This window comes from Neomonachus schauinslandi, chromosome 1 (assembly GCF_002201575.2).
Source record: "Neomonachus schauinslandi chromosome 1, ASM220157v2, whole genome shotgun sequence".
NCBI lineage: Eukaryota > Metazoa > Chordata > Mammalia > Carnivora > Phocidae > Neomonachus > Neomonachus schauinslandi.
This window is the reverse complement of record NC_058403.1, coordinates 201,532,539-201,549,013: the sequence shown is the minus strand read 5'-3', so window position 1 is coordinate 201,549,013 and position 16,475 is coordinate 201,532,539. Positions and strand designations below refer to the sequence as shown.

Sequence of the window (16,475 nt, the reverse complement as noted above, 5' to 3'; positions counted from 1 at the left end):
TCAAGTTTTTGCCTTTTCCTACCTGCCTGGGACTGGGCTGTCCTCTTTCCATCTTGTAGTCTCTCTTTCCTGAAGGGGACAACCGTGGGCTCGCTAGTTCCAAACGCTGGTTGGAGATCCCAATATCCCTCACCTAACCTGGACATCAGTCGGCCCCAAGCCCAAGAGCGCCTAGATGGCGCTCGTTGAGCGCCAGATGTGCAAGGCCCCTCCCGCACGCCGGCTCTCCTCCTCCGAACAGAGGCGGAGGGAGGAGGGGGAAGGAGGCAAGGGAGGGGGGAGGGGAGCGTGCGAGCCAGGCCCTGCCCAGCCCATCAGGCCCCGGCGGGGGAAGAAGGAGGCAGAGAGCCGAGCTGGCGTAACGAGACTTTACTGAAAACAGAAAACCGGGCAAACCAAGGATTACAAACAGGAATGTGGACTCGTAGCAAAACAAAACAACAGAACAAAAAGGGCGGGAGGAGGGATGTAGGAAGGACGGAAGGGGGGGGGAAGCAAGAGCGAGGAAAGGGAAGGGCGTTTTTTTTTTTTTTCTTCTTCCCATTTCTTTAAAAAACCAACACAAGAAAAAATACACACACACAACCAACGTTTGTTCCCAAGTAGAAACATAAATAGGGCAGAATCGAACACTCTGTTTCTTCTCTCTTCCAAAAGCAAAAAAAAAAAAAAGTAAAAGGAAAGGCAGGGTTTGAGGCTGCGCCCCCTCGGAGCCCCCTACGGCGGCGGTGTGTACAAAGGGGCGGCCGGGGCGCGCGGGTTTGTGCAACACTGGGTGGCCGCGCTCGGGGAACAGAGGCAGCGCGAGGGCGGGGGGGTCATGCGCTTGGCCCCGGGAGCAGGGGGTCCAGCTTGTCGAGTCTGAGGCGCCCTCTCCGAGTCCTGGGCACCCTCGGGGGGTCCTCAGGGACCGCGCCCTCTCGGAATCCTGGCACCCTCAGGGTGAGGGGGGGTGTTCCCCGGGCCGCGCCCTCTCCGAGTCCGGGGGCGCCCACGCCCCCCCACACACGAGCCCGCCTCCCGGGGAGGGGGCCGCGCATGCGCCCCGCGCGCGGGCTCAGTACGCGGACACCTGGTGCTGGGGCAGCAGCTGGCAGCCGCTGTTGACGTGGCTGAGGACCTTCTGCTTGAGCTGCGCCACCTGCTCGCGCAGCAGGCTCGCTGTGGACGCCAGCTCCGTGTTCTGGCTCTTGAGCGTCTTCACTTTCTCCTCGAGGCGCGAGATGCGCTCCAGCTTGCGCTTGCGGCACTTAGAGGCAGCGATGCGGTTGCGCAGCCGCTTGCGCTCCGCCTTAATGCGCTCCTGCGTGTCCATGTCGATGGGCGACAACGGCGGGCTCTCGCCGAAGCTTGGCACGTCGGGCACCGTCTGCGGCTCATCCTTGAGCGCGGTCAGGCGGGGCGGTCCCAGCGCGCCTGGGGGCGGCGGTGGAGGGAAGGGCACAGGCTCGGCGGCGAAGGCGACCGTCGCAGCACCCCCCGAACCCCCAGTGCCGCCCGCGTAGCTGCTCAGGTTCGCGTAGACGGGCGCCTCGGGCGTGGCTGCCGCCGGGGCCAGTTCGCCAGGAGGCGCGGCGCCCGCAGCCGTGCTCGAGGGTCCTCCGGCGGCCGCGGCAGCAGAGGCCGCGCCCGTGCCCAGCTGGTTCTGCTTGTGCAAGTCCTCCAGGGCCTTGACGAAGCCCTCGGCAAACTCCTGCTCCTCGCTGGCCGCCACCTTGGGGTAGAGGAACTGAGTGCTCGTCGGCGTGGTGGTGACCAGCCCGTTGGACTGGATGATTAGGCGCTCGAGCTCGGGCGAGGCGAGCTTGAGCAGCCCCAGGTCGGGCGAGGCGAGCAGGCCGTCGGGGGGCGCCGCGCCTGGGGCGCCGTCGGTGCGCAGGGGGGCCGGGGGCGGCGCGGCCGCGGGCTTGAGCGCCGCCGCCACCTGCTCGCTCAGGCTCAGCGTCAGCGCGTCTTTCTTCATCATGCTGCCAGTCGCCGCCGTCGGGGGCGCCCCGGGGAACAGGCGACCCGGGGACGCGAAGCTACCACCGCCGCCACTGCTACTGACGCCGCCGCCCAGGCCGCTCAGCGCCTCATCGCCGTAGAAGGGTGTTTCCATCCTCCGCCTCCCCCGCCGCGCCGGCCCGGGGAGGGGAGGGGGGAGTGGCCGCGGCCGCCCGGGGGGCCTGCGCCCCCCCGTCCGCTCGGCCCTGCGCCCGCCCCGGCCGAGGCCGCTGCGCCCGGCCCTCCGCTGGCGGCGGCTCCTGCGCCGCGCACTTCGCGCGCGCTCTTATAGCCTCGGCCCAGCGCGATGAGCTCACTGCCCCCGCTCGCCATTGGGCGTGGGTGACGTCGCTCATTTGCATGGTGGGGCGGGGCCAAGCCGCTGACGCCCCCCCTGGCTGCCGTTGCCCCGGTGACGCGCGGTAAACCGCACAACAGCGCAAGGCCTTGTGGGTTGACGTCATGGGGGCGGGTCCCGCGCCCGGACCCGGTTACCCCGCCCCGGGAGCGCAGTGTACGACCAATGCCCCCAGCGCTGCCTCCCGCCAAGGCACGTCCCGGGTGGCGTGATGAGCATGGCCTCCAGCCGCCTGCCCGCCCCCAAGCCCCGCCCCGCATCCGCGCGTGGGGCCCCGGCTGGGCGGGGGCGGGGGCGGTGCCGGCCTCCGGGGACCGGCGGGGGATGGGGCCCGGATGGATAAATAACTCCCTGGCACCTCCCGCTCCACTACGCCTACAAGTGCCTTCCTTAGCGCACCTTTATCCTGGCTCTGTACGGGCTGGGGGCAGAAGGCCTTAGGGAGCTGTTCCCGGTGGCTCCCTGGGCGATTTGGCCAGATCTGCTTCTGTCTCACCTTTACCCCCAAGTCTCCGGTCGTGTGTTTGCCCCAGAAAGACGAGGGACGGGAAAGAAGAGCTGTCAGAAGTTGCTGGAAGCGCTTTGATCCTGATACTTTTCACTGAGGAGGCTAAAAGTTCGGAGTCCGACTAACTGGCTTTACAGACGGGAAACTGAGGCTCAGCAAGGTGTGACCAGGCCATAGACCTTTTATTCACCTGGTAGAACCCTGGCCTCCTGCTCCTGGGCAGCCGCCTACATTTTTACTCTGCATCTGCCAGGGTCTGCTGTGGGTCCTGAGGTGAGGGTGGTTGACTATAGGCCCCCACAGTTTCCTCCTTAGCCGCCCTCCCCTTCCCAATTGTTAAGGCAGGAATCCCAGCTGGTAATTGTTAACTATTTAATACTGTTTTGTTATTGTCAATGCTCAATGGGCCTCCCTAAAGGCTGGCTGGAGATGGGATATGAGGGAGGAAGGAGGGAACAACCTATCCAGCACTCCCTAAGGACTCTTGGGACATCTGGGCCTGGCTGACAGCCCCTTCACACAACCCCTCCGTGGCTCCTGCCACACTCAGAATGGAGCCAATTTCTCAGCCAGATGGTGGAGGCCAAGCACCCTTCTTCCACTGACCCCCCTCTAACCTTTCACCTTCTCTGAGCCTTGGCCTCTCAGCCCATTGCTGCCTCAGGGTCTTTGCATATGCTTTGCCCTCTGTGTGATGCTCCCTTCCCCAGTGCAAACTTGTATCCTCGGAGAGGCTCCTCCCACTCACCTTATTTCCATTATAGCCTTGGAAGCACTCAGAATGACAGGGTGGACCCAAAGTTCCTGGAGGGCAGGGACCTCGTGTATCCTGAACCTGCTGGGTCTCCAACATCCAGTACAGCACCTGTCTCAGTGTTAAAGGAGAACGCTGCCTGGCCTGGTTGCTGTGGCAGTTTCTGGCCTCGGTTTGTCTGATTTGCCTGTGGGCATGAACATTCCCAGCCCCCAACCCCCAGTCTTCTGCCTCCCTGCCTCACCGGGCCCTGCCCCTAACTGGGCTCTGGAGCAAAAAGGCTAGGAAGGAAACTCACCATGAGCAAGAGGTGTGGCCTGGTAGGTAATGACCCAGGGTGTGTCTATGTACACACAAATGTCTGTTTGTGCCCGTGTGTATTCATGCATGGATCCCTGTGCCCAGGTGTGTTCACGCATGAGGGTGGGGGTCTATGTGCCTGTGTGAGTCCATGCATATAGATCTGTCTGCCTGTATGTATCTCTGTGCTTGTATGTATATACATATATGTATACTGGTGGGTACTTATGTGTCCACTTGCGTACGTTTCTAGGCATGTAGGTTTCTGAGTCCTCCAGACATGCCCTCCCAGGTCCCAACCTGGGCAAAGGGACCCCTAATGGGAGGGGATGCAGCCCCCAGCCTGTTGCTAGCCTTGCTCTGAGACTCCTCTCTGGGCCTATGCAATGGGGCTAAATTGGAGGAAATGGGGCCATGCTTCTCCCCAAGGCAGGACGTGAGTGGGTGGCCTAGGGAGCCTCCACCCTGACCTTGGGCCTTAACCTTGACAAGTGGATGAATGGTCTGGTGAACTATGGGCAGAACCTGCCTGAGCTGAAAGACTGACCAGCAAACAGGCTTTGGGAAATGGAGGCACAAGGAGCCCAAGGCCTGTTACCTCTCTGAGTCTCCATTTCCTCCTCATGAAAATGGAGTGAATAATCTCACCCACCTCATGGAGTCTTGTGATTTTTGTTTTATTTATTTATTTATTTATTTATTTATTTATTTAAGTAAGTAAACTCTACCCCATCATGGGGCTAGAACTCACGACCCTGAGATTCAAGAGTCGCATGCTCTACTGACTAAGCTGGCGAGGTGCCTTGAGTATTGTGATTTGTATTGGATTTGAAAAAATAGTAAGAACTCAGTGTTTTCTATGAGTATTTTATCTTATTATTATTATTAGGCCACCCTTAACTGTGTATGGTTATTTGGTCTGGAGTTCCCTCAGCCTGGAGTGCCCTTCCTTATCCTCCAGGCAAGTTCCTACTCATGCTTCAAAACCCAATGTCTCCTCCTCCAGAAGCCTTCCCTAACCTGACGCCCAAGGAGTCCCCCCACCATCTGCCTGAGCCTGCCCACCATCTTTGTTGGGCTCTCTCGGCCCCACATGGGGGAGGGGAGGGTCCTTGAGGCTGGATAGAGAGGACCTGTCTTGGCCCCTTGCCAGCTCCACTTTTCAAGGCCTGGATCCTTCAGTCTCCACTGCTGTGCACTTGCTGTTCCCTCTGACCCAACGATTTTCCCTACCTTCTCCTTCATCCTAGCCAGGCAGCCCTCCAGGACACTCCAGTCCTGCTCTTCCATTTGGACCAACCCTATCCCCACCTAGTCAGGCAGGTCAAGGGGAGCCCTGAATCCACCAACCAATCATACGCAGTGAACTAGGGACAACTCCCATTCTCTCATTCATTCCTTCATTCCCTACACACTGTCTGAGCACCTACTTTGAGCCAAGTGATGGGGACACACGTGAATGACACAAACACCCTCACCTTTCCAGCGCACGGTCTGAAGAAAGAACCTGTCAAACACAACTTCAAGGAGAATGGAGCCCCCTCCATGGGTGGGGGGTATGTTTTAGAGTTGGGTAATTGGGGTGGGGCACCCCAGGAGGTGATGCTGAATGAAGGAGGAGCTGGAGATAATTTTTTTTTTAAGATTTTATTTATTTATTTATTTATTTATTTGAGAGAGAGAATGAGATAGAGAGAGAGCATGAGATGGGGGAGGGTCAGAAGGAGAAGCAGACTCCCTGCCGAGCAGAGAGCCCGATGCGGGACTCAATCCCGGGACTCCAGGATCATGACCCGAGCCGAAGGCAGTCGCTCAACCAACTGAGCCACCCAGGTGCCCGGAGCTGGAGATAATTTGAAGGCCAAACATCCCAGACAGTGGGAACAGCAAATGCAAAAGCCCTGGGGCAGACCCCAGCTGGCCACTTTGATGGAGAGAGCCGGTGGGGCTGGATTGGGTGAGCCAGGAAAAGCCAGAGGGAGAGAAGGAAAGCAGGCTTCCATGGGAGCCTGGGTGGTATCACATGTCCCCTGTAGTGGCAGTGGCCCTGGAAGATGAAATTGAGGGAGAAGTTGATAACAAGGCTCAGGCTAGACCCTGATTTTTCCGCCCTTACTGTCCCAGCAGGTCCACGAGTCTCAGGACATTATCTTACTTTCCACAGCAGCGTCCAGGGAGAGTGCGGGACCTGCCCCAGGGTCACACAGTCCAGGCCGAAGGAAAACTCAGCCCGGTCCCCAACCCTACCCTAGGTTCCGAAGGAAAGCTAAAACGAACCCCCCACCCCACCCCTCTCCCAGCCCGGGTTCGAATCTCCGCCCCTCTAGGGCCTCTCTCTAGAGCGTTGAGATTACCCTTCCTGTTTAAAGCAACCAGTGGGGCTCAGTCGTTAAGCATCTGCCTTTGGCTCAGGTACTGATCCCAGGGTCCTGGGATCGAGCCCCGCACCGAGCTCCTTGCTGGGCGAGAAGCCTGCTTCTCCCTCTCCCCGTGCTTGTGTTCCCTCTCTCGCTGCGTCTCTGTCAAACAAATAAAATCTTTCAAAAATGATAAAAATATGCGGGGGATGCGGGCCTGAGCAGGGCTGATGGGGAACGTCCTCTGGGGGTGGGGCTTGCGGGGACCCGGGTGGCGGGATTCCGCCAGCGGGCCGGGGGAGGGGCGCCGGCCTGGGGCGGGGGGCGCGTCTGGCCTCCGCGCATTCCTAAGGATCAGGTTACCGGCCAGGGCGATGGCCCCTCCCCTCCCCTCCTGCCCCGCTTCCGCCCTCGCCGCGAGCGGGAACCAGTCACCGCCCCCGTCCTATGCAGGTGCTTGGCCGGCCGCAGGGAGGGGACCCACACCCAGTCCTCCGGGCTGGCACTGGCGCTTTCCCGTCTCGTAAGACCATTTTACGGACGAGGAAACTGACGCGTGGTCAGCTTCCTTCAGCACCGATGGAACCAGACAGACCGAGCCCGCTTTCTGACCGGTGGCCCTGTTGGCTGCACCCGGAGGCTGCAGTGTCCCCAACCTCCCGCAGGCCCCAGAAGAGCCTCTCAGCGCCGTGTTCGTTGATTGATCGGCTAGAGTGAGCCCAGAAGGGCGCCCGCGCACAGGAGAAAACAACTTCTCACACCACCTTCCCCGCTCCGCAGGATGAGCAAGATTCCTGCGCTCATCCAGCGAACGTTTAATGTGCATTTGCTGTATACCCAGGCCCACGTTAGGCCCTTTCCCAGGCAGACTTGGGGAAACCCGAAGGTTTGGGGGTCGGAGGGTGGTGAGTTCGACTTTGCTAAACCGACTTCAGAAGCTGATTTGCTTTGGTTTTGTTTTTGTTTCGGCCAACCTCCAGCAGCATCATTCAGCCATTCCACCACCCTCTATTGAGCACCTACTGTGTGCCCCGCCCTGTGTGTCGGGCCAGCGTTTTCCACCATCCCTCATCACCCACTGAGCTGATACTCCCAAACGAGACAGAAAATACCCACCATAAATGAAGAAGTACGCTTTAGGCTGATGTCAACTATTTCTCCTTTAGATCGACCCCCTTTTCTGTTTTTACTTCAGTAAATGTATTTCAAAAGGGAAACTTCATGTCACCACCAAGAATGGAAAACCAGTTTCTCTTGCCATAAATAGAAAGAAACTGAAAAACGATGAAATGAGAGCAAAACCCAGGAATTCCTTCCTCAGGGACACTCTGGGCCAGGCCCAGAGCGGGAATGTCCAAATATCCAGAAAGCATTAAAGGCAGGGAAGCCCCAAGGCAAGCCAGGAAGGGTGTAGGAGGGGCCACAGGGATCCACTTGGTGTTTTTGTCCCTGAGCACCTCCGCACACAGTAGGTGCTCAATAATGTGCCAGGCCTTGGCAGTGAGCACCTACAACGCGTGGGTTTTGCCTGCATCTACCAGCATCCTCCCAGGGCCTTTGAGTTTACTGACCCATTTTCAGGGACAAATGACGGTGGTGGTGGTGGTGGCAGGTAGCAGCTCCTTGGGGATGGGAACCTGCAGGGCCTCTCTGGGGAGACTTCAGGTTGGTTCAGTTAAGTAGAAGCTTCTGCTTCCTCCTTCAAGACCTTGGGGCTGTCCCCACCCACAGTCCTGTGGCCCCTGACAGCCTTCTGCAATGGGCCCCTGACGTCCTGCCCAGGCTGCCCAGGGATTGGGGATGGGGAGAATGTGTGAATTAATAAGTATCAATTAAATAAGTAAATGAATTAATGCGTGGATGATGTAATGGATGATTTGGCGAAGTAATGCGTGGATGAGTGAATTAATGGATGAGAGGATGCATCCATGCCGCCAAGATGGGAAACCCACTCCCCACATTTTTCCTTAATATCCCCACGCCAGCACTGCTAAGAGGGACATCTGTCCACATTTGTCAGAGGGACAAACTGAGGCTCTGAGCAAAGCATGGCTCCATGCCCCCCATTTTCAGAGGGCAGATTGGAATACAGGTGACCGCGATCATTGTGAGCTGCAGGACAGAGGGCCGAGTAAAGGAGCCAGGGCCCCAGTGGGGGAGTAGATCGAATGGGGGCGAGGCAGGCAGGCAGCCGACAAGAGCAGGGAAGCGGTGGTGGCTGGGCCTCCGGAGCGGGGAGGAGCAGGCGGAGTCCCAGTAGAATAGGAAGGGGCTCCAAGTTAAGAGCAGGTTTGGGGGGCCTCCCGGCACGCGAGACACAGAAACACCAGTCTTGCGTCTCCCGTGCGTGAGGAGGCAGAGAACGCCCCCCCCCAACACTCGGAAACTGAGGCCGCCACCGTGAACTCCCTCGCCCGCCCGCTTCCCCCCTTCCTTCGCCACCGCCTCTCCTCGGGAGGAAGTGGTGAGGGTGCGGGGGAGGGCCCCCCATTCTCACTTCCCCTGGGGCAGGGCGGGGCCTGCAGGGTCCCCTCCTCCGCCGCGAGGGGGGCGACAGGAGGGGGGCTGGGAGCTCCAAGAGCTGGGCCCCTCGTTGGGTGACCGCTCTAAGTTCTCTGGGTTTCGATGGTTCTCATCTGAAAAATGGGGGGAAGAAACTCGACCTTGAAACAATGGATTGCTGGGTGAGAGGACCCCGCCCCAGGCCCGAGGAGACCAGGCCCGAATAGGACACTCCCAGGCCCGGAGGGGTCAGGGCCGGGCCCGGGGGAGAGATGTCGCCGTAAACGCGGACTTGGACCCGGGCGGGAGGCGCATTCCAGGCGGCGGGAAACGGCGCAGGCGAAGGCCTGGAGGCTGGTCGGGACCTCCCGCCTCGCCGGGCTGCCGGGCTTGCCCAGGACCTGCCCTCGTCGTTCCCCCACCCCCCGGCCTGGCCCCCCCCTCCGGCGGGGGTGGGGGAAGGATCTGGAGCGCCTCGGCGCGGCCGGCAGCAGCCGCAGAGTTAACCCCGCGCTGCGGCCAGACCCGGTGGCGAGGGGGGCGGGTGGCGTCAGCGCCGACGTCAAGGCGAGGCGGGGCCGCGTAGACTCGGGCGTCCGGCCCGTGCCCCACGCCGCGCTGGAAGTCGTGGGTGTGGTGGTGGGCAGGGTCGGCCCTCCGGCAGTGCCGACGCTGCGCAGAGGGGAAACTGAGGCACGGAGAGGCGAGTGGCCTAGCCGAGACTGAAGCTGGGCCGTAGGGCTCCAGGTCCCCGGGCCGCTGATGTCCCACACCGTCGCCCTCTCCCAGTCGTTCGCTTGCGCCGGCCTACGCCGCCGTGATAGCCCCAGGGTCCCACGGCTGCGACTGCGACGAACTGGTGTTGTGTTTTGTTTTGTTTTCCGGCACGTAGACAAATCCCTACAAAACCGCCCAGTTAAGCGCCGGGCGTCCCAGAGCTGTGCCCTGGCAAGACACCCCATCTTTGTGGGCCTCAGTTTCCTCAAACGGACCAATAAAGGAAAGCTGACATTTAACTGCGGTCTCACTGCTGGGCCTTCGGGAAGGGGTGGAGTGGGAGGGGATTCCCGTGCCGAGGGGCGGGGGAGACAGTCTAGGGGGAGAGGTACGAGTGGGGGACACAAGCGAGGCGGGATTCGAATCCACAGCTGGCTCCCGGTCCCCCTTTTGTCCTCCCTACCTCCGCCCCCTCTCGTCCCCCTCCCTCCATTTCTAACCCCTCCACTCTCCCTATCCCCTCGCCTTCTTTCTCCCTCCCTTCCCCCCCACTGGCCCAGCTCCCGCGCCCCTGCGGGGCCGCTAATTAAATGCAGAGCTGGGGGGAGGGGGGCGGCTTGCAGTTAACCCCTTCCCGCCGGGCCCTTGGAGGGCTCCCCGGAGCCGGGGAGGGGAAGTGCCAGCCCGCTCAACTCCTCTCCGTCCCTGCCTCGGGGCCCTAGGTCAAGCCCATTTGATGGACGGGTAGGTCGAGGCCAAGGGCCAGCCCCGAGGTTCTAGGCAAGATCCGATTAATCCGGGCCTCCAGAGAGGAGGGCCAGAGCGTAGAAATAGAGCAAAGGGAGATCGGGGAGAAAGGCAAACGGAGATGGAGGGAGAGAGAGCGGGGACTGAGGGAGGGAGAGTCTGGTGGAGCAAGAAACAGCCAGAGACCCACAGAGCGTGAGACAAAGGAGTTAAGAGACACCAGCTGGAGAAAGCAAGACACAGCAGGGAGACGGAGAGAGAGAGACATGAGAGTATTCTCAATGGGATTCTCGGTCCTTGACTGGGGACTAGAACTAACTCATCTTTGGTCTCCTTGGATGAAGAAAAGGTGACCCTATATATATCTACAAGGAACACAGTGACAGTCTCCCAGGGCAGCACCCTTGGGACTGGTGGGGACAAGGTGGCCCTGAGAACCATGAGTATGTGTGGTGATGGGGGGCTCACAGGCCACCTCAGGAGCTGGAGGCCCCCAGGCCCAGCTCCCTGGCACTGGCCCCTGGCCCTGGACAGGTTTGCACTGACCTCTGATGGGGCCTTGTTGCCTGAACTGAGGGTCAACCCTGACCGGGGAGCTGTAGGTCACCCCAAGTCCCCACCCCGTGCCTATAGCTCTGGGTCAGGTGGAGAGGGCCCAGACACTGTCACTCCCGGGCCCTTCCCTCCACACACCGACCACTGCTGTGGTGGGGCTGGGCCAACTGAAGATCTGAGAGGTACCCAACATTCTTGGGGTGGAAAAATAGGTAATCTAACATCAAGCCATGGCAGGAGCTATGAAGGAATCTTGGGGGGATGTACAGAGGGCCAGTGACACCCGCAGACACAGGGGGCACCATGAGGGGGCACCAGGGAAGGGGAAATTCCTGAGAGCTGGAATAGCACAAGCCAAGGCCCCAAGGTAGGAGCACATGGTGTGCCGCAGGAGAATCGAGGAGGAGGCCTGGAGTGGGGGGAAGGTAAGAGTAGGAGGATCCCAGGGGCACCCAGGCCACCAGGGGCTGGGGGGGGGGGGGGTAGTTGGAGTCCTTGCCAGCCCAGGAGGAACCTGTGACTACTCCCTCCCTGCCTCAGTCTCCTCACCAGTGCCCATGTTCCAGAGGACCCAGCGGAGTCTCGGGCGCCTAGGGGCTGCCCAGAGTCACAGGGACCCGTCTTTTGCCCTCTGTGGGTGCCATGCTGGCCTCCCCTCACTCTCTGTGGCTCTCCGTTATCCGTTATCCCCTAGCTCTGCCCCTCCTATCGTCCAGACCCCCAACACTTGCCCATGATGTTCCTTCACCGGCAGTACCCACCTCCTGAGACCTCCCCTGGCCCCCTCCCAGACAGAGCCCAGAGCCCCTCCCTCGGCTGGCTCTCCAACTACTGGGCCCCTCACTCAGCCCCCCACCCCAGGTTGGGCTACAAGCTCTGCAAGGAGGGCATGGCTCGGGAGACAGGGCTGAGGGGAATGGGGGACGGTGGGCAGCGTGGTCCTTGAGCCTGCCCCCTCTGCCCCTGCTGCCTTGGAGGAGGCATGATGGCGGCTGCAGTGACGGGGGATGTGCCAGGAGGAGCATCCGGCAGGGCCCGCGTTGTCATGGCGACGCTGACTCAGAGGCAGAGGCAGGTAGCGGCATCTAGTACCCACCAGCCCGCCCCAGTGCTCCTGGCACCCTGCCCAACCCCCACCCTTCAGCCTCCACTCTGGGGACCTTTTCTGAAACTGGAGAAGGGTGGGTGAGACCTCAGGACAGCTGGATAAATTCTTCCACCCACCCCCGCCCACCCAATCACCTGCTGGAGGGTGGGAGATGCTATTTTATCCACACTAACCTGGGTGCCACGTCTCCCTCCCTCCTTCAGGACACCCATCTTCCCATTCATCTGTTTATAGGTCCAGCCATCCAGCCATCTACCCACCCACCCGCGAATCTGGCCATCCCTCTGTTTACCCATCCACCCATTATTCAAGGAGCACCTACTGTGCACTCACATTGCTCTCAGCACAGGAGAGTTGTCCCTTGCTCCAGCAATCAGTGTAGCAGCAAAGGATCTGGACTGGGGGGAGGCAGGTGAGGGCAAGGCTTCTGTGGCCCCTTGGGTCCAGGCCTTGAGAAGCTGAGGCCTCTTCTCTCCCTCCTGCTCCCAGTCTCTGTCCTCTACCACTATCTATTTCAGTGTCTGTCTCCATCTCAGAGTACACCCCAGACTCTTCCCCACCCCCACCCCGGGCCCAAAGCCACTGTGTGGCCCCTTTCCTCTCTTCCCCTCACTTGTCTACTCCAGCCACATGAGCCTCTCTGTTTTTTCTCTAACACGCCAGCTCATTCCCACCTCAGGGCCTTTGCACATGCTGTTCTCCCTATCTGGAAAACCCTTAAGGTTTTCACCTCCATTTACCTTGTTTCTTTCTTAGTTTCCTTATTATCTGTCTCTACCCCCATCTCCAGAGTGTAAAGACCTCAGAGATGGCCTGTGGTTCCTTTGGTGGCCTGTCTGCCTCTTTCTGCCTTCATTTCGCCCACTCTGAAATGGGCAAATGGGAATGGTGTTCACAGTAAGGCTTTATAGAGGGGGTTGGGGGGAGGAGTTAAGCCCTCAGAACTGTGCCTGGTACAGAGTAAGTGCTCAACAAACACGTCCTTAGAAATAGTCCAAATGCCCACGAGCTGATGAAGCATAAAATATGGTCTGGCCGTACAATGGAATAGTACTCAGCCATAAAAAGGAATGAAGCTCAGACACACGCTATACTATGGATGAAGCTTGAAAGCATCATGCTCAGCGAACGAAGCCAGACAAAACAGGCCACCTATTGCAGGATCCCATGTATATGGAATGTCCGTAACAGGCAAACCCACAGAGACAGAAAGCAGATTAGTGGTTGCTCAGGGTCTTGGGGAGAGGGTGAAGGGTGGCTGCTAATGGGGACAGGGTTTCTTTTTGGGGTGGTGAAAATGTTCTGGAACTAAACAGAGGTGCTGGTTTCACAACATTGTAAGGTATTAAATGCCACTGAAGTGTTCACTTTAAGATGGTTAATTTTGTGTCAGTGGATCTTACCTCAATAATCATTTTATTTATTTGTTTATTTATTTATTTATTTTAATTTATTTGACAGAGAGAGACAGCGAGAGAGGGAACACAAGCAGGGGGTGGGAGAGGGAGAAGCAGGCTTCCCCCAGAGCAGGGAGCCCGGCGTGGGGCTCGATCCCAGGACCCTGGGACCATGACCCGAGCTGAAGGCAGACGCTTAACAACTGAGCCACCCAGGCGCCCCTCAATTATCATTTTAAAAAGAACATTGGGTAAAACCTGAGGAAAATCTGAATAAAATGTGTTCTTTAGTTAATAATGCTCAGCTTACTGCATCTTCAAGATGCCCAGCGTGCCTCCGCCCCCAGGCCTTCACACCTGCTGTTCCATCGAGCTGGAGGCTTCAGGTAACTGAGAAGCTGGATCAGACCCCAGGTGGGCTGAGCTGCAGTCTGACTCCATTTGCTCCCACCCCCCACCTCCTCCCATCACAGGAAAGGTCAAGGTGTTTGGTGGTTAGGGATGATGTTGAGGACATTTGGGTGCCTTGGAGGGTCAGTCTGCACCCCCTCGGGGAGGCAAGAGGACCTACAAGCTAGTGGGGTTCGGCAGCAACTGAGCAGGAGAGGCAATGGATTCTGTCCAGCTGCGGGACCTGTTCTGTTTCTACCCCACTCATGAACACAAACAGCACGAGGCATTTTTTTTTGAATTTTTAAGGAAAATTGCTGAGTAATGAAGACCTCCCTGGACAGCATCACTGTGCCCCAGGAACTGAGTCTTCTGGGGGTTTTGGAAAAGACAGTCTTTCCAGAAGGTTCTGGGGAAACCATGTCTGAGTCTCTCCATGGTGACAGGGAGGGTGCGAGGGAGGGAGGGAGGCCACCTCACCAGTCATCCACACGCACTTGGGCATTTGGGGACACCCCTGAGTCCTGCTTGCCAGGGACGCTCAACATGCTGGAGGGACACAGTGTGGAAGGGCAGGCCCTGGGGGTGCTTACAGGGACAGTTTTCAAAGGAACAGAAAAGGGAATTAGGGAGGGGAAGATGCAGGAGGATGCGCCGAGTATTTTTAGGCGCTGAATGCAGCCCTAAAATATTTCCACGGCCACTCCCGAGGGTGAGCAGGGTGACTATTTCGGTGCCTGGTTCCAGTGGAGGTGGGGCGGGCAAGGGTGAGTCACTGCTGGGTGGCTGGACCCAGACTGGGAGGGGGCTCTTAAGGCAGCACCGGGGACCTTCAAGGTGACTGCTCACCAGCCAGGGCTAGGCATCCAGGCTGGCCTCCGGGGCACAGAGGAAAGTGGCTACTAGCCACTGACCACAGGGCAGGCCAAGCATGTAGCACCACTGCCCGGGGCCTCCCAGACAATGAGCAGCTCAGGCTGAGCTCAAGGCTGATAGAGATGGAGAGATTCCCGGGAGAGGTTTCAGACACTCTGCAGGTGATCAATGAAGAATGAAACAGCACTCTTATTTTTTTTTTTTTTTTTAAGATTTATATGACAGAGAGACACAGCGAGAGAGGGAACACAAGCAGGGGGAGTGGGAGAGGGAGAAGCAGGCTTCCCGCGGAGCAGGGAGCCCGATGCGGGGCTCGATCCCAGGACCCTGGGATCATGACCTGAGCCCAAGGCAGACGCTTAACGACTGAGCCACCCAGGGGCCCCGAAGCAGCACTCTTAGATGTGTGCGAGTATATATGGAGCACTTGCTGTATACCAAGCCTCCTCCCCCATGTAATCCTCCCAACAACCCCTGTGAAGTGGAGGCCAATACCCTCAGTTGAGGCAACAGTCAGGGGAATAAACTTTAAAGCCAGTGCCGACCTCGCCTGCCCCCACCCCAAATGACTCCTGCCTCCTGATTCTACACCTGACACAGCTGAACTCAGAGAAAGTAAGTGGATCCTCCGAGTTCAAGGAGGCTACAGAGGGAGGAGCTCTGAGGAGGCTCTGGAGCTGTGTGACCTGGGGCAGGTGGCTCACCCACTCTGTGCCCGAGTGGTAGGAGCTGCCTGGTACACACGAGGCTGTTGTTGGGATCATGCTGGGTCTCTGCCCTCCCTGAGCAGGCCACAGAAGCTCGGAGGCTTTTCACTTGCAGTTCCCTCCACGTGTCCTCTGCTCTCTTCCCATGGACAGTGGCTTCTTGACCTTCGGGATTTGGTCTGAACATGCCCCCCTTGGCAAGGCCTCCCCTTCCACTCTGGAAAGCTCCCATCCCAGCATCCTGGCTTCCTGCAGAAAGATGAGCCTATCTGCCCCAGGCCCTCAAGGCACCCCTGCCTGTTCTCTTGCCTCCTCTTCGACCTCTACCCTGGGCTGAGCCCCCAGCCCCACCTCCTCCTGGTCTCCCGGCTTCCACCCTTGTCTCAGTCTGTTCCAGAACCTTCTGTGCTTCCCATTTGCTCAGGGCCCGCAGCACCTGCCCCATTTCCTACCCCCTCACTTTGTTCCTGTCACCACTCTGTGCAGGGTCGTGGCACTTGGGCAAGCTGTTCTCTTCGTCGGAAATGCTCTTCTAGATGGCTCCCTTGCCTTCCTCAAGCCCTTTCCTTGAATGCTAGTCACCCTCCGGCCTGCCCTGACCGCCTCTTTCTCCCACTCTCGCTTTCTGTTTCTCCACACTGATGCATTCGGCTAGTTTGTTGCTAGCTCACCCCGTGGAAGGTAAGTAAGGGCCACTGGGCCGGGGCTCTTTGCCTAATGCAGGCTGAGTCTCCAGCACCTGGGATGGGGTTGTGGCCCCCGTACCTCTGCCTCCAGGCCAGCTCTCCGCTTCACTGAGGCGGGCGGCTTCTCCCACAGAGGTCCCATCTCCTATGCCCCTCACTGGCCAAGTGGCCCTTTGTCGTCAGAGGGACAGCAGAGGACACCAGGGCATGCACTGAGCAACTGGAGATACACACATTGCTGATACCGGGAGAGGATGGGCCCCCGGGGTCCAGATGGATGGGTGGGGAGGACACCTGCCATCATGCCCATGTGGGCTCAGTGGGCACAGGGCAGGGCTTCCCGGCAGAGCTGCTCTGGGAGCAGCAGGTGAGGCCCCGAGGAGGAGGAATCGGAGGAAATGTGTGCAGGAAGGGATGACGCAGGATAGCAAGACAGACGCCCCCCCCCTCGCCCCCCCCCCCCCCCCCCCCCCCCCCCCCCCCCGGGCGGGGCGCCCCCCCGCCCCCCCCCCCCCCCCCCCCCCCCC

At 59.3% G+C, this 16,475-nt stretch overlaps 1 protein-coding gene across 1 annotated transcript; it reads right to left on the bottom strand.

Annotated features, from left to right (window-relative positions):
• Positions 1–354: 354 nt before the first annotated feature.
• JUND (JunD proto-oncogene, AP-1 transcription factor subunit) lies at positions 355–2,234 on the bottom strand. Its single transcript, XM_021683113.1, has one exon. It carries the CDS (start codon positions 2,099–2,101, stop codon positions 1,058–1,060), a length of 1,044 nt encoding a protein of 347 aa, XP_021538788.1. The 5' UTR covers positions 2,102–2,234; the 3' UTR covers positions 355–1,057.
• Between the last annotated feature and the right edge of the window lie 14,241 nt (positions 2,235–16,475).

What these genes read in the sequence shown, in the direction of transcription:
- JUND (XM_021683113.1), bottom strand. Translation starts at nt 2,101, where the DNA reads ATGGAAACACCCTTCTACGGCGATGAGGCGCTGAGCGGCCTGGGCGGC.